The sequence below is a fragment of the Heterocephalus glaber genome, unplaced genomic scaffold (genome assembly GCF_053883595.1).
Source record: "Heterocephalus glaber isolate CG9 unplaced genomic scaffold, H.glaber_assembly_v1.0 deba00001465, whole genome shotgun sequence".
NCBI classification, from domain to species: Eukaryota; Metazoa; Chordata; class Mammalia; order Rodentia; family Bathyergidae; genus Heterocephalus; species Heterocephalus glaber.
In genome coordinates this window covers 20,507,403-20,527,722 of record NW_028258312.1, presented here as the reverse complement: position 1 = coordinate 20,527,722, position 20,320 = coordinate 20,507,403, and the positions used below count along the sequence as shown (strand labels likewise).

At 39.8% G+C, this 20,320-nt stretch overlaps 1 protein-coding gene across 3 annotated transcripts in view; it reads right to left on the bottom strand.

The window, feature by feature from the left end:
- Positions 1–15,234: 15,234 nt before the first annotated feature.
- LOC101723672 (uncharacterized) overlaps positions 15,235–20,320 on the bottom strand; it is a 131,911-nt gene continuing 126,825 nt past the window's right edge. For all 3 annotated transcript variants that reach the window (XM_087180727.1, XM_087180729.1, XM_087180728.1), the window contains exon 9: positions 15,235–16,633. In XM_087180727.1, the coding sequence (XP_087036853.1) occupies positions 16,378–16,633 (256 nt within the window). In that variant the 3' untranslated portion in view covers positions 15,235–16,377. The remainder of the gene's footprint in view (positions 16,634–20,320) is intronic.

The following is a 20,320-nucleotide window of genomic DNA, read 5'->3' as shown; positions in this document are numbered from 1 at the left end:
CCAAATATCTGACTTTCAATCTGGTTCACTCTCATGGAATGCCCATGGCCTTAAAAAGAAGCTGGGTTAAGGGACTAAGAGAAATATGTAATTCTTTTAGTTTAAAAAATCATAAAGTTGGGCTGGAGATTTAGCTCACTGGCACTGCACCTGCCTTGCAAGCACAAGGTCCTGAGTTCGATCCCCAATACCAAGAAAAATTTTTTTAAAAAATCATAAAGTCTTCAAAACGTCATATTCAACTTTTGCAAGTTATCTGCTAGTCCTTCTAATTCCTGGCTAGATTTTCTAACATCGCTCATATTTTACTAGTTCCTGAAACATTTCATAATGAAGCAGGAAACAGTGAGGACCCAAGCATGGACAACTCTTTTAACACTAAGATAGGAGCAAAAAACAGCTTTTAATAATGCCAGCAACTCAGCAAGTGACTCCTGTCAGTCTCGAGAGGCCCGAATAGAAGTTAGCACTTTCTTATACACCTCTCTTCATATCTATGAAGCTTAATTCCATTGGAGTTTCCCTGGAAATAGAGCAAGCAGGATTTACACAAAGCAGAGCAGTGAAGAGGGGGAGAGCAAAGAGTTCTGGCTGGACTTTCTGAGTCCCTTACGCTCCTTTGGTGACAGATTACAGAAGTTGTCATGGCTACTCAGGTCATTCTACAAAGAGAATAGTTCCCTAGTTAACCCATAGTTGCCTAATAACACAGTTAACCTGTAGTTGCCTAGTAACACAATTAACCCATAGTTGTCCAATTCCATAAGGAGGGGTGGTCTCCTCTCTCAATAGGTTGTCAGTTTCTGTCATTATCTGAATTTAGACTGTCTCCTCCCCTGGAATACACTCAACACATCAATGCCATATTAACGCGTATGATCAACCATCCTTTTTGTAAGGAATGAGAAGGAAACCTGGTAGGTACCATGGGACTTCCAAAGATTTTGATAGTCAGATAAACTCATTTTTCTGACCAATGATAAATCTGAATCCACTCTTCACCTTCTCTGAACCACAATTTCTACATCTGCAACAAAAGTTTAATAATTTTCCTCTCTTGCTTTTGTAAGGATGAAAATAATACACTTAAAACCCCCTCAAAAGCACTCGGTATATGATAGATACTTACTGTGTTTACTGAGTAGTGATCAAGGCTATGGAAAATATTCTGTTATTAAGATTATAATTTTTAGTTCATATCATATTGAGTATTCCTTCAAGAAAGAGAAAAGATTTTGAGTTGTTCACATGAAAAGAATTATGTGTCTAGTTGCAATGAAATTTGATCTTTACTATCATAATAGTGATCATTTTGAATGAAACTGAAATATTGTTACCTAGGCAATACCCAAAAGCTAATTCCCCAAGACAGAGTGAAAGGAAATGCAAAAATTATTTCAATAATTACCAATTTGTTTCCAAACGCTAGTTTTCTTGTCACATTATATAAATTAACTATACTATGTCTGCCACAACTGTATCAAATCTTTGTATTTTCCAATATATCAATTGAAGTTAATTTAGACCAGTTACCTAATATTATGAAGACACCACCAGCTCCAGGAACTCTGATTTTTTTTTCATTTAGTTTCTCTGCTCACAGGTTTTGGTCTCTTACTGGTCATGGGAGAGCCTAATTCCCTAGCATGAATCCATCCTTTCTTACTCTGTCCAGAAGGCAGTAGGCTCCAGAGCAAGGTGAGGAACCCCTCCTAGAGGCACAGAACTCTGATTCCTCCTCACTACTCTGAAAAGTACCAAACACACAAAAAACATTACGAAGATAGGATCTAAACACTGCAACCAGTGAGCAAAATTCAAGTAATACCATTAAAATATTTTCCCATCCACTCAGTTAAACTGCCTTTAAGCCAATGTTAAAATCTCCAGAAGAAAATCATAATTTCAATCATCTAGGTATTTCACTAAAGAAAATAATAACTGTAAGACAATATTTTTAAAGTATTTGTTTTCCATTCCATGCAAAGGATAAAATCATACAATGGATGAAAAAATACACTAACATTTGATAAAAATATGAGGAAGTTCAGACAAATGCTGAAGATAGATGAATTTTGAGGACATTATACTAAGTGAAACAAACCAGTCACAGAAACACAAATACTGTATGATTCTGTTTATATGACGTACTTAGAGTAGAAAAAATAATAGAAACAAAGTGGGTAGTTGCCAGAGGAAAAGGTGAACAGGAAGTTATTGTTTAGTGGTTATAATTTCAGTTCTACAAGATGAAAATAGTTCTGGAAATGAATGGTAGTGGTAAATATACAACATGATTGTACTTGTATCACTGAACTGTATGTACACTTAAAAATAGTTAAGATCATAAATATTATTATTTGCATTTTACACCAATAAAAACAAGTGAGGGAAATGGAGAAATAAATATAAATATCCTTTCTGTTAGAATTCAGAATCTGATGTGTATGAAAATTCTAACTGCCTACCCAATATAATTGCTTAATTGCGAATATTTGCATACCAACCTAAATTTATCTCCAACCTGTCATTCTATGTTTGATGTATTAATTTGTTTGATTGAGCACATAGCTCTCTGAGTAGTTCATTCTTTAATATTCTGGTAAAGACCTATCCATATTGTTCTACTTTGAAAAGAAAAGAACTCTCAAAGCAGGAATCCATTGAATTTGTCACATGTCAGCATAAACCAATATCAGAAATGAGATTTCTTAAGAATGTTCATGGAAGGGAAAAGTGCTGGGTGCTTTGTTGACTTTTTGGAGAAAGAATATTCCAAGCTGATAGGGAATATCAAGTGCAAAGACGAGGACGGGTGCTGCTTGAAGAAGCCCTTCCCTGAGCAGCAGCACACACAGGGGAAGTGAGGTCGGAGGAAAGTCACACCTGGCCCTAAAATTGTGAGACAGGTGACTGGGGCCATTGCTGGCTGAACATGCTGGAGGGCAGACAAAAGAGAATGGTAGGCTGGAAGTGCAAATTGGGCACAGAGTAGAAAGTGGGTGAGGGCGCCAACCAGACAAGGGAGGCACCCGGCAGGGCGGGAGCATGGGCAGCAGAGATCAGAACTGGGAGGGACTGTGGGGGATAAAGAGAAACGTGCACACAGCATTGCAGAACCATCGGCCAAGGTGAAGGCTTGGATGTGGGGTAAGGAAGAATCCGTTGCTCAGAGGTGGGCTTTTGGACAGAGCAGACCTGGAAGCCTGAGGAAAATTAATGCCAGGTTAACCAAATGCTTCATTTCCTCCTAACCGGAGCTGGGGTCCTCTCTGTAAGCTGGACCAGGGCCCAGGCAGGAGGGAAGTGGAGGAAGGCTGAGAATCATTACAAGCCTCCCCTCCTGTCGCTGAGTTCAAAAGTACAGTTTCCCACTCTTGCTCCTCTGAACAACTAAACAATCCTAAATCAGTCATAGAGCCCTGAGAAAACCAGGAAAAAAAGCGTTCTGCATCCAACTAATTAAAAATTACTATTTGATACCATGGGTAGAAAACAGCTGTATGAATAAATCAGCAGGAAGGAGGAAAGAGTAGCATAACAGCAGATAGATAAAAACCGAAGAAAGACTTGCAGCCCAGAGGAATAACGGTGCTCCAGAAACAGCTGTTAATAACAATAATAATGCATTGCTATTACAACAATCACTATTATTTCCTTCAATTTATTGAATTATCAATATTTGCCAGGCACGGTGCTGGGAACTTCACATAGCAGTTCCAAAATTCAAAGCATAGGCAGTAGAAGACCAGAGACTTGTAGTGGTGTTCTGGCAGGGCTGTTCATCGGTATTGTTTACTGGTAACTTGGGTGGGGACCCAATCGAGAAATAAAACCTAAGCATCACCTCATGTAGATTAAAATGTCAGTCCTAACCCTGAATAACAAAATTAGAAAATGTGATTTAGATTTTCTGCCAAATGGGCTTTTTAAGGTATCTCTCCGCAGAGAAGGCTTCCCCCACAAGAAGACCTACTCTTACATGCTCATATGCTTGCATTCTGCATGGGGAAAAGAAAGAGGAAGGAGAGAGAAACCAAGCAAGTAGATGGAAGAGTGAGAAAGGAGGAAGACAGAAAAGTTCCTTCTTTCCTTTTTTCCCAGAGAGTAGATGGTTAATTCCTTCCTTGGTATGGAACAGGATGAAATAACAATTTTGATATTATTATTTGGTTTTATACAGAAGACAACTTTAGTTCTGAAGTATAGTTCATTTGGCTACATCATGAATCTGTGCGATAAAAGAAAATTGAAGATTTAAATGCAGGTCAGTCTGATTCAGAAGTGTTCTTTCTACTATATCACTTAAGAACTATATATAAATTCTTACAAAAACTACTGGAGAAAATACAAATAAGGAGAAAATTCAGAGCACCTCTAGTCACCTCCAGTCACCAACACCAACACCTTTGTGTTTATCCCAACATAAGCTTTCCTGCCTTCAGATCAGATGGCGTGTCTGAGAGAAGTCTCGAAAAAGGTTATGACTGGGACATTGGTTAGGAGCTTTCAGGACATGGACTGTCTGGGAAACAGAGCTGAACGAATAAAGCTAGTAAGTAGTTGGGAGACTCCGAAACTGTACTAGTAGTCAACATCTGCCTGCCAGAAGTCATCTCTCCCTTTGGCAAAGCCCTCACCCAATTCCTCACCTGTTCTCTCCTCCCAGGTTCATCTCACTGAGGTCTCTCCCACCCTCTGGCACCTGAAGCAGACACTGCCTAATCCATCACAGTCCTTTCTTGTTTCGGAGGCCTCATACCTTAGCTTTTGCATGGTTGGTCATTCCTCTCCAGTCTCCAGGAACCTGGATGCTGGCAGTTGCCTGACTTTGAACTACTTCCTCATTTAGACATCTGGAATTTGAGGCTCCCTCTTGTTTAAATGTCTACCTGGCTTCCAGTTCCTCCTTCTATTTTTTTTTTTTTTTTTTTTTTTGCTTCCACAGATCATTCTAATACCTAGCTTTCAGAAAGAGGCTGTTCCTACTCTAGCATTCTGACCTGCTCAAAACCAGCCAGTCCCCATTTTCTAGCCCATCCCTACACCCAGCATTTATCCAGAATCATATCCAGGCCTAGATTTTATGGTCCCAATGTCCATTCAACATTATCTGCATGCAAAAGGTGACACTGCTTTTTTCTCCTTCTCCCAAGAGACTGGTTGGGCAACAAGGCTTTAAGACAATTCCCTCTCCCTTTCATCATGTACACTAATTGGTTCTACTTTCTCAATTACTCCACTTAGCAGTAGTGTAAGTAGTATATGTCCTTAAGTGTGCTATTCCTCTTCTACTAGCAATAGAAATATGTCTTAGTGCATAAAATGCATCTATAAGGTGTGAATTTAAAGAATTGTTAGAATTTGTTTATAAACACCATTTCTCTGTGATATAGATTCCATTAAAAATTCCTGATACCATACTTTCTCTATAAAGATGTCACTGGATTTTCCCTTCCTTCCCTCCCTCTATCTCTTGTTCCCTCCCTATTTGAAAAGATCTCCCTACTTCCTGTTATCTATCTTTTATTTTGTTCTTTATACTTGGGGAGGGAAAGGACCAAAAAATGAATAAAGATGTGTTATATACATTTACAAACTCCCCATGAAAAGTAATCATTATGTACTAATAAAATTTAAAAAAAAAATAAACAGGAAAAAGAGATAAGCCAATGACTTAAAATGACACCATAGCCCAACTACTACAGATTGTCTCTGACAAGATTATAAACACTAAGAGGAATAAATCTTACTGGGCAAACTAGAAAATTTAGCCAAATCACCAGTTAGGTTAAAATTATGGATTAAATAGAAAATTATCTGTGAAAAATGTTCACATCAGTGCCTATACTTAGAACTTGACTAAAATATCTACAAGTTTTCTAGAAAGAACTTGAAAAATTGATCTTTAAGCCTTCGCCAGGGTCACTGTTGTGGCAATGGAGGACTCCCATTGGGCACTTCATGTTAGAAGCAGAAGGAAGTCAACACAAACAGTGCTCCGGTGGCTAAGACAAGTCCCCACTCTGCTGGTCAAGGACTCACAAGAGCCGGATCCAAGTAGAGCAAAAGTGATGATGAATCCTGAATTCCCTAACTATTGGGATTTAGGAATTTTTGGAGTATGTACCAAAGATCTGAAGGGACTTGAATAGGATTATCAAACCACTGGAATGCACTCTGTTCTAAACTTAATTTTAAAGTCATTTCTTAGACCTGAATGAGATAGAAGTACCTTCAAATCTACTGCCTACAAACACATATAACTGGGTAAGTACCAGATTTGTTCAAACTGTAGCAGAATAAATTGGTAACATGATTTTACTGACTTAGCATGCAGCATATTAAAGTCTCAGTACCTGAAAAGTCACTAGCAATGTCACCATCTCCATGGTCTGGTGTTATCAAGGAGGCAAAAGCACAGGTTTCTGAAACTGGCATGGAGTCAAATGTTTGAAAACTAGCGGGAAGTTAATTTGCCCTTGGGCATCATCCAGCAGATATGTTTATCACTACTACAGTATTCTGTTAAAACAGAACCCCCAGGACCAAGAAACAGCAAAATGAAGCTCTAGAATACCATGTGGAAAGTGGTTTTCTTCCATTATCTATCACCTACAACATAACATTCACCCACAGAGTAGTGACTAATATACAAAAGAGGCTTTTCTTTGTGGAGGAAAAATGTATAAAATCCATTTTTCTTGTTCCTTGTTCAAATGTGTGGGATTTTTATAGCATAGCGCTAGACCAGCTCAATACCTGATTGAAATAACCCAAGAAAAGGATACAGAGCAAAGGCTGAATTCAGAATGCCCTGTGAAAGTACATCTGTTTTATATGAGACACACAATCTGTCTCATTCCAACCTGCATTTCTGGGTCACTTGAGACATTTAAACTGCACTTATAATTAACAGCTATTTTTAAACAGTGAAAAAATAGAGCACTGGTAAGGTACAAAAGCATTAAAATTGCCCCAGTTTCGCTTTTCAATAGGACACATCACTGCAATATGCTTCAAGATCAAAGAGACCTCAGAGTGAGAGAGAGAGAGAGAGAGAGGAGAGAGAGAGAGAGAGAGACAGGCCAATCAGTGGGGATAAATTGTTCCCATTATGATGGTGTAAGAATAGGGTTCTTTCAATTGAAACAATTTAATAACCACATTCATTACATTGGTGTCCACTTGGTTTTATCTGAGCAGTTTTTGCATAACTGGGGAGCAAGTTCAATTGAGCTTATTCTCTAGAAATTAAGATGTTCAGGGTTTGACATTCAGAAATTAGGCACTAATAGTCGACAAAGCAGTCGTCTCGAGATTCCCCCTGGATGTAGTGAGATCTGCCTACCACTAATTATGTCAAATGCAAATGTACTCTCTAAAAGGCCTGCCCAAAAGTTTCATTAGCTCATTTCAAGGCAGTTAAAGTTCCATTAGAGTGATGATGGGCTATCAGAGTCTCTTCTCTGGAATGTGTTTATAGAATCACTTTGCAAAGTATCACTCATGTAACGTAAGTATAGCCGTGCCACGTATACACTTGTTTTTCCCTCGGCACCGATGGAAGACATGTTTCAGAGCACTCCTCTACCAGTCTGTGAGACCAAGACAACCAAAGAGCATCAAGACAGACACTGGAAGGGCCAATTTGACAGAGAACTCGGGGGTCATTGATTCTGAAGGGGGAAATCCCTAATGGTACAGGGTTGACTTCAGCTGGAGATATCTAAGTTCTAGAGAAAGTATTAGATTTTTTTCTGCCAACCTTCTTTCCTGAGAATGGCTACATTTGCTGGTTTTCAACAGCACTACAGAGCACAATGTGTCATGTGAAGGGTAGTTTATCCTAAAGTGCTATTTTTAAAAAGAGATTTGGAATGGAGCAGTAGAAATACATACAGAAGAAGAAAATCCAAGGTTTACATATGATGCATTGAAAATACACAATCCATTCCTGTCTGCTTTCTCCACTAGCAACTAAATCATGTACAGGAACATTTAAAGGACATTTCTCAGTGTACACTAAATCCTTCTTTGTTTTCTTATTGCTGCCAAACAACAGGAGAGTAAAGGATGATTGCAACATGCAGTGAGTGGCAACTTCATAATAGCTGCACTTCTTCTTTCTCCCTTTTCTCCAGAAGACAAAGTGTAAAAATGGAAAAGTTACCCCTCACCTCTCCAAAAGCTTTTAAATAATGATTTTTCCAGGAGCGACTTCGGTTCTCTCACCAGACCATTTCCCCAGGTGGGATTTGCAGTATAAAACCAGGAAAGATAGGCTTATTGAGGAAAGGAGATAGACTTGTACAAATCACTAGAAAGATAAATAAGCTATAGAGATCAATAAATAAAATCCAGGCAGAAAAAAATCAAACTCCAGCATTCCAGACCAATTAAGATGTTATTTACTGCCCACACAATTGTAACTTCGATGCTCTACTTCCTCGTATTCAGACCATAGGCATTTGTTTTGCTGAAAGATATATAACTGATGTGTAAATAGAAAATGATATAGATTTTATGTCCCATAAAACTGTTAATCTGTGCTCCATGTTAAATATAAAGTACATTTTTTATTTAGACACTGCACTGGTATAATTAAAATAAAGTATGCTAGCTTTATTTTTTCAGTAAGTCATTTCCGACCATAGAGATCAAATAACAGTGCAACAGCAGCATGAAATGTGGTTATAATAGCCTGAGACCACATTTCCTGAAACTAAAGCATGAGAGATAATAGTGTGAAGGTACAAATTAAATGCAAATAAAACAGATTCCCTATTGTTGCTAATCCCTGGATGGGGTTTTAGTGGGGAAAATTTAGCAGTAATGTTGAACATCTTGTACAGTAATCATTGATGTGCTACCCGTTCTGTTTTGACATCATGGATGGAAACTATCAGTGAAGGATTCGAGAAGCCTGGCTGTCCACTTTCAGGAAGAGAATGAAAGTGGCCTGAGGCGAATAGAATAAAAATATACTGCCCAGACTGCCTGCAGGATACTTACGGCAGTTGGCAAACACTCATTGACTTGTGTCCTAATTGATATACATTATTGTGGCAACCTACATTTATTCACCCCTGGAAGCTCTTTTTGATTTCAGAGGTGTGTCAGCATGTCTTAGCAAGAAACTATTTTTTGAGAGTCACTGTTGTTAAAACGTCCCAAAATTTAACTCAAGGAGACTTTAGAGTCAGCTTATGTTATAGTTGCTGGTTTTTCTACACTGCAATAAGCCTACATGGCATGGAGATAAAGTGTGGCTGGTATTATATAGATGTTTGCTAAAGGAGAAAATTGTGACTTAAAGTGAACTTAGCAGCATCACCTTTTCTCCCAGCTCAGTTTCACACAGCCCTTTATTCTGGCATCTCAAATGGTCATTGAACTATTTGTCTCTGGGGATTTTCAAGTCCAGTGACAGGAAGAGTCATTCTGATGAGAGACCTTAGCTTAGGCAAATAGCTAACTCATGTTTGAGAGTTTCCTGGTGGACAATCTCTTTCTAGTCTTGTATAAAGTAGCATGTATCTTATACTTCTATAATTTGCCACTCTCAACTTTCAGGACAGCTTGTGCATGTTACACTCTGAAACTACAAATGGTGGTAAGGGAATGAAAATAAGTAGCTTTTCCTCACTTCCAAAGACAATCAGGGCTTCCCAGAAAGTGTCTACAGTCCCTTCCTCACCTTGAAGCTTTATATGTCTCAAAGAAGAATGAAGAGCCATGTTTACACAGTTAACCCAAACTTCATCCTTTCTCCTTCCTCTCCAAAACAAAGCGCACATAGACTAGGGAAAGCATAAGATGATATGTAAGGGTGCAAAAAAAAAAAAAAAGAAACCATTAGAAAATTGGTTTGTGTGTATATATGTATGTATATATACATATATGTGTATATATCCATGTATATATGTATATATGTGTGTGTGTACACATATATATGAAATGAAGCTTTATTACAGTAAAAATATCAAGATTAGCCAGGCATAGTGGCACATTCTTGTAATTCCAGCATTCTGGGAGGCTGAGTCAGGAAGACTGCCACATTGAATCCAACCTGTGCAACTTCACAACTAGTAAGACTATCTCAAAATAAAAAAAATATAAAAGGGGCTGGAGATATAGCTCGAGGCTCAATCCTCAGTACCACAAACAACAAAAAAGAAAGATTAATATTATAATTTAGAAAGAACTGCACATATATTGGAGTGAATACTCTAAATCTTTAAGCTATGTCTCTGCAGGACTTTTAAAGTTTGGAGATTTGGGGCTGATAACTGCTATGAATCCTCCAAACACGGGTATGGGAAAGGCCTCTCAGAGACTGTGGTAAGACAACGAATGGTGCTCCAAAGCTGTTCGCATCCAAACCCCCAGAACTTGTGAATATGAGACCTTATGTGGCCAAAGGGATTTGAAGACACGATTTAGGGTCTGGACCTTAAAATGGGAGATTATCCTAGATTCTCTATGTCAGCTCAGTTTAATCATGTCGTCCTTAAAAGTCAAGAACACTTTCCAACTGGATTCAGAGGGAGTGATGTAGTGACAGAAGAGAGCAAGACAGATGCCATGGGAGAAGGATTTGCCCTGCCTCTGGTAGTTCTGAACAGGGAGAAAGAGTCCGCTAGCAGCCAGCCACCAGCTGGTGTCCTCCAGAAACTAGGAAGGCAGAGAAGCGAATTCTCCCTACAGCCTCCGGAAGAAACTCAGCTCTGTAGAGGAGTGGTTTAACCCAATGAGATTCCTGGACTGCCAAACTGTAAGATAGTACATTTGTGTTGCTTTAAACCTCTAAATTTGTGGCAATTTGTTCTGGCGGAAATAATAGCTGTACAGCAGATACAGCTAACAGGCACAAGAACACCTGCCGGCTCCCTTAGAAAATTAAAAAAATTAATACATTCTATCTTATCTGAGTGTTGGGTATTGGGAAAGATCTAAGTACTACACAAATAGGTTCCAGTTGCAATCACTGAAATATTATTTTGATCAACATCTCCTGATTTTATATCAGGAGAACAAATAGCAAAGTAAAGCATGATAAGCAGCATAAATATTATTTGCAAAACTAGAAATAGAATAGAAGCAATTTCTTTGGTTAAAAAAAAAAGGTGAGAGTATTCAGACATGATCTTTACTCATTATCTGAGTTGGCAGTGCCACTAAATTTTTATAGCTGTTTTTTAATGAGAAACAGGAGTAAGAAAAAACAGCTGATCATGGAATATGTTGCATTTCTCTCAAATCTAAGGCAGGTAGTGAATTTTAAAACTCATTCCTCAACATCTGAACTTCAAAAAGTAAAATTTCCAGGAATGACAGTATCATGCTAGAAACATTAATGTACCAGCATGAAATAATCCCATTCTGTAGGAGGTAATAAAGGCGTGAATTATGTCAAATTGTATTTGGTTCATGGATGTTACTGTGCTTCTTATGGTCAGATACAGCTAACAGGCACAAGAACACCTGCCCATCTCCTTTAGAAAATTAAAGTCGCGTGCACAAACAGCACTCTAAGAAATTAAGGGGCCATCTGTTGCCAAATGAAAAAGTACAGTGTTGTAGATACACCTCCTAAGGTTACGGAATATCTGTAGCTACAGCAAAACATAATTTTTCTTCTTGCTCATCCTACAAAGAACCATTAAGCTATTTACATGACAAGCAGTGTCTTCTACTCGGGTTAGATCTTATAATATATTAAATGAACTTAATGCTAAGCTATACAGTGCCACCAGTATAGGATCTAGCCATTAATTGCTTTGGGGTCTTTGGCCATCTCAGTCAACGTGAGGAATGTATTCTTCAAGTAAAATATTGCATAGCATCTCCTATGGCAATGGTCCAGATTTAAAGGACATGCATTATTATGCACGTGTCAGTGCACACGTGTATGCGGTGCCCTGCATTTATTTATTGAGGATAACAAAATAGTGTCCATATGATAAAGTTCTAAAGAAAGAATTTACAGGTGCTATTGTGTGCCAAAAGTGTTTAAATGTTTGAGAACTAAGTAGCGCAGGGAAAATGCTAAATTCTGTAAGCACCATTATGATTTAACCCTTCGGAGCCCAAGTGCTAAGTGGGGGGGCAGCATGAACAGGATCCCTGGCTGCCAGCACATTGGCAATAATGTGCTCAGTTAATCTACACAACACAGAGTCATCCTCTCCAAAAGTAATTCACTTCTTTAAAAACTGGAAGGAAAATAAATATGGCGCAGTAAAATTGTTGAGGAGAGGAATCTATCTGGACATTTCACAAAACATTTCATTATGCTGACAATTCCCAGAAGCGCTCTCAAGAGTGCTTTAAGCTGAGGATTACTGCGCTGGAGCTGATGGACTTTTTTTGTAGCCCCTTTAAAAGGCAGTGAACCGTTTTTCTATTTTATTTAAATAATGCCCCTTAAAATGGATTTTTAGAGGTATAATAACTCCTTAAGAGTCAGTTATGCTAAACAGTCTCTCTTGATAGAAATGTTGTAAAACTCGTTAACTGCACAATTTCAGACGCCAGCTTGGTGAACACTATCTGACATGTGAATGACCAGAGTTTGTAAAATAAATTGCAATAGTTGTTGCATCACACAGCTAGCATTGCACAAGCTGGAGGCCACGAGGGGCTCCAACCTGACAGAAAATTACTTCAAGATGAATGAAAAGTGCTGTTTCTCTTTATTAGTTTTTAGAGAACAATGAAAATGTTGAATTGTTTACAGAGGGCTGATTAAATGTGGTCAGCGGGGCCATGTCCCCACTGCTAACTGCTGGCCTTCCCCACCCTCCCGAAGGCACCCCAGCCGCTGCACCGCGGACCCCGGGCCCAGCCCCCGCCCTCTGCCCCGCCACGCGCATCTGCGCCTCACGGCTGCTATGCCTGCACATCTGTGTGCGAAACCACTCACTCAACATTCCACTGCTGCTCGGCGCTGCAGAGGCCTTTGTTAGGTACAGCACTGTTGTCAAGCCTAACAAGCAGATCTTGCAATTTGCCGGACACTGCGGCACCGAATAGCACACGATGAATTGCTCCAGCCTCAAACAATGTTCAGTTCCATATTGGAATACGTATGTATTTCTTTCATTATGCAGCACTACAAAGTCATGACATTTGTGTTTTTTAAGGCTTTGATTTTTAAAAAATATTGTAGGTTGCTAAGGTTAGGCTGCCACAGAACAGCCTTTTTGTTAGATTTACTTAGGACAACCACTGTCTTACAGTTAAAGGAAAGAGGTATGAAGTGCTTTAATTGGTCATCTGTGCCTTTGATTGCATTTATGTTTGCCAGACAGTACAGTAGGAGGAGAGGCGCAGGCTTCCAACATAGCCTACCACTCGGTGTCTCAAGGCAGAGTGTAAAACCAGGCATCTGGGAGGAGGATGCAGAGAAGGATTCTCACCATGTATTTCCACAAAGTAAAGAAATATGAGGACTCATTAATAAGTATATGCGAAGCAGGGAGAAAACAGTCTTCCTACCAGACCAAGCTAAATGACTCAGATCCAGAAGATGTTTTGGTAAATGAAAACCTAAGGGAAAAGCAGAGTACTGGCATTTCAGCTCAACAAACACCTTCCATCTCACTCCTCACACACACACACACACACACAAACACACACACATGCATGGAAATCAGCAGTCACAGCAGTTCAAATGCTATTTATTTGTGGCACTGTGACACAAACCATAGCACACACGCCTGATGTGCGAGAGGACAAGGCTCTCCCCTCCTGTGCAGAACATGCGTTCGGAGCCTATTATGTGTATAAACAATGGCATATGTAATTACCTTTGCAGGGTGGCAATTAGTCCTCAGAATCAACAAGCAGAGTTAAAGCATGCTCCCCCAAAAGACATTTGGGGATCAATTCTGGGTCAATTACATCAGACTTTGATTTATCACATGGTGTCAGGCCATGTTAAAAAAAAAAAGCAAGTTTTAAAAAAAGCATTATGAGGTAAAGGCTAAAGGTTTGACTCAAATTGGTTTGTTTCCAACTTTGCTTTCTCCCAATTGCTCTGCCTTCCCCTGATTCTCAAAACAACTATGATTTGCTAGGTTTTATCTGTTAGACAGCGTATTCTGCAGGAATATTAAATACAATGAATCTGGACTTTATCCAGATTGGAGCTGCCCCTACACACACACACACACACACACACACACACACACACACACACACACACACTGCTAGGCATTGGGAATTTCTCGTAGGATGCAGCTGCCAAGAGTAGGAATGACCAGATCAGCCTTTGGAGTCTAAGTGATCTGGATTTGGATCCCATGACGTCAGCAAGATGCTTCTGCAGCGGATGGCACCTTCTCTGTGTGGATGCTGTGAGGTTCCATGGAGTAACTAAGGAGAGAGCACAGCTCAGTGCTGGATGCAGGCTGAGCACCCATCGAATGGAGTGATGGCTACACTGCTGCTAGACAAGCACAGTAGGAGAAGCCAGTGAAGGCCCTGCCCCAGGTAGAGGGCTGACATTGTTAACTGGGCTAAATCAGGGCAGGACTATTAATCCCCAGACACGATTTAGGGGGTCCAGGAAACTCAAATGTAAGAAAAACTCCAGTTATTTGGACTTACTCTCAGTAGACTGTCAGTAAACTACCAACCAGTGAAGGTGCTATTCTGTTAGCAAGACTTCACTCCCCACCCCATCTTCTATTGAGCTTCAAGGGCCAAAGGTAAAAAAAGCTCCTTTATACTCCATGATCACCAAATACTTACTGAACATGGACCTGCTAGGCACCACTCACTGTACTACACAGGCATCAGAAATTCAGAGATGAATCTCCCAGAACACAGAATACATATTCACAAGCTAGTATAACACCAGTTGAGGATTAAGAATTCCTGGAAGCTACTTCACACCAACTCAAAATGACATAAATACCTGATAGCATGGCCAGGAGTTTGGGAGTGGGTGATTTGTTCTATTAAGAATGAATCACATGGGGCCGGGGATTTAGCTCAGTGGTGCCGCCGCCTGCCTAGCAAGTGAAAAGTCCCGAGTTCAATCCCCGGTAGCAAAAAAAAAAAAAGAATGAATCAAATAACTGAAGTTATTGGTCAAATTAGAGCTATTCCTTACTAAAAGACAAAATAACAATTGTTGCAAATTAAATTGAAAGAGATGGTATGAGAAATCTCATCAAATTGTGTAGGGAGCAATATTCTATCCCATTCAAAGAACACTTAAAATCTATTATATATGGAGCATCATTGTTTATTTAATAAGATAGAAACAGCACTTACACTATTCATTTCTCAAATAGCACATAGTGTTATTGGCAGTATATATTGGCAGCTTAATTAAGAAGTCTGTTGATGATGTCAAAAAAGAAAAGCTGGTTCATTTTCTATTCAGATGGACACTACTCAAGACAAAGACATGTCTATTGTTGGCTCATACATACTAATATGTGTCACAGATACTACATAAAATGTCTAGTGGCTACAGTCATGTCAATATCATAACACTGGAAAAATTATCACTTACACTTATTTTCAGCTCAGAAATAAATCTTTAGAAAAACTGCAAAGTCACCCAATTTATGGAACAAAAAGAACAATGCAATGAATACTGAAAAAATTATTTAGTCATATTTCATACAGAATCATTGCCCAGATGTGTTTTGCCCCCTCCCTGTGCAATGCTGAGCCCATGAGTGTCACCCCCAAGATGGCACAAGATCCTCCTCTTCTAGCTAATCACTCACTCCAAATGGTGGGGCCCAGGGCTTGGAAAGTAGATCCCCACAGACAGCAGGTGTGATTCACCTTCCTACCCCCAAGGAATATACAATCAATATATTTTCCAGCAGACAACCTACACCTAAAGGAAAAAAACTGGAATTCAATGCAAACTAACTCAAACTATATTATATTACTGTCTCGAAAACCTATTAAATATTTATGGGATCAATAAAAGGGATCCTATCTCAGCACCACAAAAATAATACAAAATACAATGGATCGTATCTCTCAGAACTTGAAGAACAAGAACAAAAATAGAATTTTAAAAAGCCCCAGTTGTTCACAGTACAGGTTTGCTGTTGTTGTTGTTGTTGTTGTGTTTTATTTTTCATTAATGGGGCTTAAAATACAGAACACTTTTCTGTTCATTTGTTTTTTGTCTTAGGGACATACCTAATTACAAACAAAAGAACACAATATGCATCCTGAAACTAATAGTAAATTCATTAAAAGCAAGCTCCACATGTTTTTGTCTCACTCATTTTCTCTCCCTTATTTTGTGCACTGATTCACACATAATAAGTACTCAATTAAGTTGAAAGGCAATGCATGTTTCAATTCACATTAATTTGGAGGGGTTGCACTGATTTAAGGAGCAGCGGAGACAAGGAGGGTGGGTTTAATCTTTGCTGATTTCAGGCTGTTAAGCACAGCTGTCTCGAAGCCGTGCTCCCTGAAGCTGGTGGAATGCACCATCATGGCATTCGCCATGTCTTCATCTGTTTCCATTTTTGCAATAGGTAATGAGGTGATCCTCGAACCGGGTATTTCCAACAATAAAACATGAAAGGTGATTTGAAGCAGGTAATCAAGGGGTATCTGCCCCTTCCTAGAGGCAGTACATCTGTGAACAAAATGGAAACCAATTATTAATCCACACCCTCCTAAGAACACCTTTTCAGAAGCACAAACGTTGCCCTTTTCCTGATCACTGAAATGCATTTAGCTCAACATTTGGGTGTGGGGGGAGTACCAGGGATCGAACTCAGGACCTTGTGCTTGTGAGGCAGGTGGCGGCATCACTGAGCTAAATCCCTGGCCTAGCTCAACATTTTTAAAACAGCCTGGACCATTTATGGTGATAATGTTAGTTAAGGCTTTTTTTTCTCTGCTTTAAATAATGATTTTGAAGTTCATCCCACACCCACACGCCGATCCACACCTAATAAAATCACAAACACCACACACCCATATATTTTGAAAAGAGACTTTCCTTACCCAGGTAAGGATTCCTCACTTTCTTGCTTCATCATGATAAATAAAAATAATGCCTTTCTTGAGATTCCGTCCCCCACCCCTTTGTGAATAAAGTCCCCACTGCTTCCCATTGTGTGGTACCACATGTGCAATTGGGAAAAACAGCTGCAGTCAGAGAGGCTGGTTTCGAAGCCATCCGCCAGCCAAGTGCTCAGGGTCTTCAGCAAACCTGAAGACCCACAGCCCAGACAGACACTTGGCACCGCAGCTAAATCCCCATGGTGGCTAAATCCCCATGACAGCAGTGTGGGAGCATCCAGGAAGGTCCCTTCTTGGGCTTTCCAGGCGTATCTGTGTACACCAACACCACCAACTGGACCAGGAAAGACTAACATCTCGACAAGAAACGCTACTCATTCTCATGCTCAGGGGCTACTGTCTCTGAAATGTCCCTCTGCAGACCCTCTTTTTTGTGACACCTTGTGCTTTGCCTTGAATTTAAATCTACTGGATTCTGATTTAAAAAAAAAAAAAACTTTATCCCAGGACCCCGCCCGGCTGTAATGAGGCCTCCCACTACCCTGATAGCACCTGACTCTGAATCTCACCTGCTATCGATCGTCTAATTGGCCACACCTCATGCTGGACTGGATTTCCTCGAATACCAATCTCTGGGCCAATCCAAAATCATCAAATACTCTTGGGCACTGAGGCCTGAACTGCAGGACAACCTTAGTGAAGCTGGACTCCCAATCTGATACACCTAACCCTGGCTTCCTCTTATTCCCTAAGTATCTGTGTTGCTAAGATACTTCATAGGAATCCCCCTCCCCAGCCTAGACAAGTTATAATGCTGTAATTTTTGGAGATGTATATGTTTCATTCTTTCACTTTGTTGGCCAATTATTAATTTATTCTTCTTTCATACCCTAAAAAATTAAAGAAGCCAACACTGTTTTCATAACAATCTTACATGTTTCTATGTCTTTATCCACACATGAGTTTTAAAGTCTTCCACTTTCCTACTCCACTTTATTACATGAAGTCTGCCTCAAGCGCACAGGTTAACTGACCTCAAAGGCCACCCTAAATCTTCATTCACATCCTCTCTTTGCCTTCTTTTTAACTAGCTCCTTTTCCTCCTTTGGCACTCCACTTGTGACACAATCTAAGAAGATTTCCCAAGAAACAAATCCCTTTATCTGGAGTCTGTGGAATAATCAATATCTCACAGCTTGGTCCTGGTTTTTGCTAAATGTTATGTATGATTGAGCTCCTCAGATGCACTGTTAGTTCTTGAGACTGAGCTAGAGGCTATGTCTTGTACTTGCTGTCGTGTCCTTGGAAAACCTGGTGTACCTCTAAGAGTACCTTGCTATCCAGAAAAACAGAGACAGCAAATTCCACCCCCATCCTGTCCTTCCACCTGCCTCTCCACCTGCCCCTCCACCTGCCTCTCCACCTGCCCCCAGACAGCCCCAGATCCAAGGAAGAAAAGATGCAAGGTCCCTGAATCAATTACCAACTCAAGTAAACCTCCTGAGAGCAGATGGAACTTTGGTATACAGTATAAAGGTAAAGATTAAAGCTCTAATTTCTGCAGGTTGTGGTCTCTCGAGGTTTTGTCTTTTAGGGTTCTTACTCTCTCTAGTTGTTTCTTTCTACCCGCACACGCCCAGTGTGATAAAAGTGGTCTGAAACTGCCTCCCACTTGGAAGACCTCCTCGTCCAACAGAGAGAGAGAGAGAGAGAGAGAGAGAGAGAGAGAGAGAGAGAGAGACCCTGTGCTTATCTCTTCTAAGTACCTATGGCCCCAAGAGACACCCAGGCAAGGATCTTAGAGTTCATCCCAATACCACTAATATCTAAGTGTGTCTTGGTAAATGTGTATGAATTGTTTTTTCTATAGTAAACACTAAATGTTTGAACTTTATCAAACGAGAACAAGAATTCTGAGAAACTAAAGTTCTGGATCAGTGTTGTTTACGATTCATGCACTGAGCACATGTCTTACTCAAAACTTCAGAGCAATTTCATTTCTGTGAAGGCATTTCTCTAAGAACACATTTCTTACACCATAGATCTTTGAGTCTGAGACCTTTTTAAGAGTGAGAATGCAAGGAAGACAAATCCTGGGGGTTTCACAAGACTTTCTGCCAAGGAGTAAAGCCATTGGACTTCTAGTGTGAAATTTTGCATCAGGACTTGCAGATGGTCAGAACTGACTGCAGAGTCATGTAATATTCATGATATCGCACATATTTTGGATATTTAAAGATATCGTACACACTAGATACATATATACATAACCTTGATGCAATACTACTTGAAAAGAAAGGGATATTGGATGTAGGCGTATCTCAAAGCCATAAGATCATCTGTTCCTTGGACAAGTATGTGGCTAAAACCCCACTTTGAAACAAAGCTTTTATCAACATGTGGCATAGAGACTGCCAGTTCTCCCCTTCTTCCTTTACAGGCCCTGAATTTTACAGAGTACGTGGCCACAAAGACTATTTTGAGGCCTTCCTGGAAGCGAGGTGTGGCTAGTGGGATGTGAATAGAAGTTAAGAGTTCAGCTCCCAGGAAATGCTTAGAGAGAATACTTAAGCATCTTCAGATATATGAATAAAGAAAATGTCCAGTGACAGCAAAGGAATAAGAAGTTTTATTTCGCCCTTAGCCACAAGTCTAAACCTACCAGTCCAGATCTGATTCAGAAAACAGCTTCTATTGTTGTCAAGGAACTCCTATCTAGTTTACGCCACTGTATTCCAGGGTCTCTTAACCAGAATACAGGTAGGGCTGCTGTTACAAATACAGCACTATAATTCCAGCCCAGCCACTTTACAGTTATCTAACCTTGGATGAAACATTCTACCTACTACATAAGGTTGTTGTTAGCAACACCAGACCATGTCTTTCTTGCTACTGTTCTTATTATCTCCTCAGCTTCTAGAACAGTGCCTGCATATAGTAAACACTCAATAAATATTAACAATTATTCCTGATACTGCTAGTATGCCAGATAGAGACAAATAATGCTACACTATACAACTAACCACTCAGTACTTCCAAAAATGATCTGATATAACTAATCAATATGGTATGTATTTAAGTGAGCACATTTTCTTACTCAAATCTTCAACAGTATGGTCTGAGAAAGGAATTTGTCTGACTTGCAAACTTCTGCTTACAAAAACTCCTATATGGAAACACTGGTGGTCCCTTACTGAACTGACTTAACTTTTAAATGATCTGCTTAAACTAGGCAGCCCTGGTGAGTCAAAGGCACATGGACTCACAATGACTTGCCTAGTTATTTTTGCAAGGC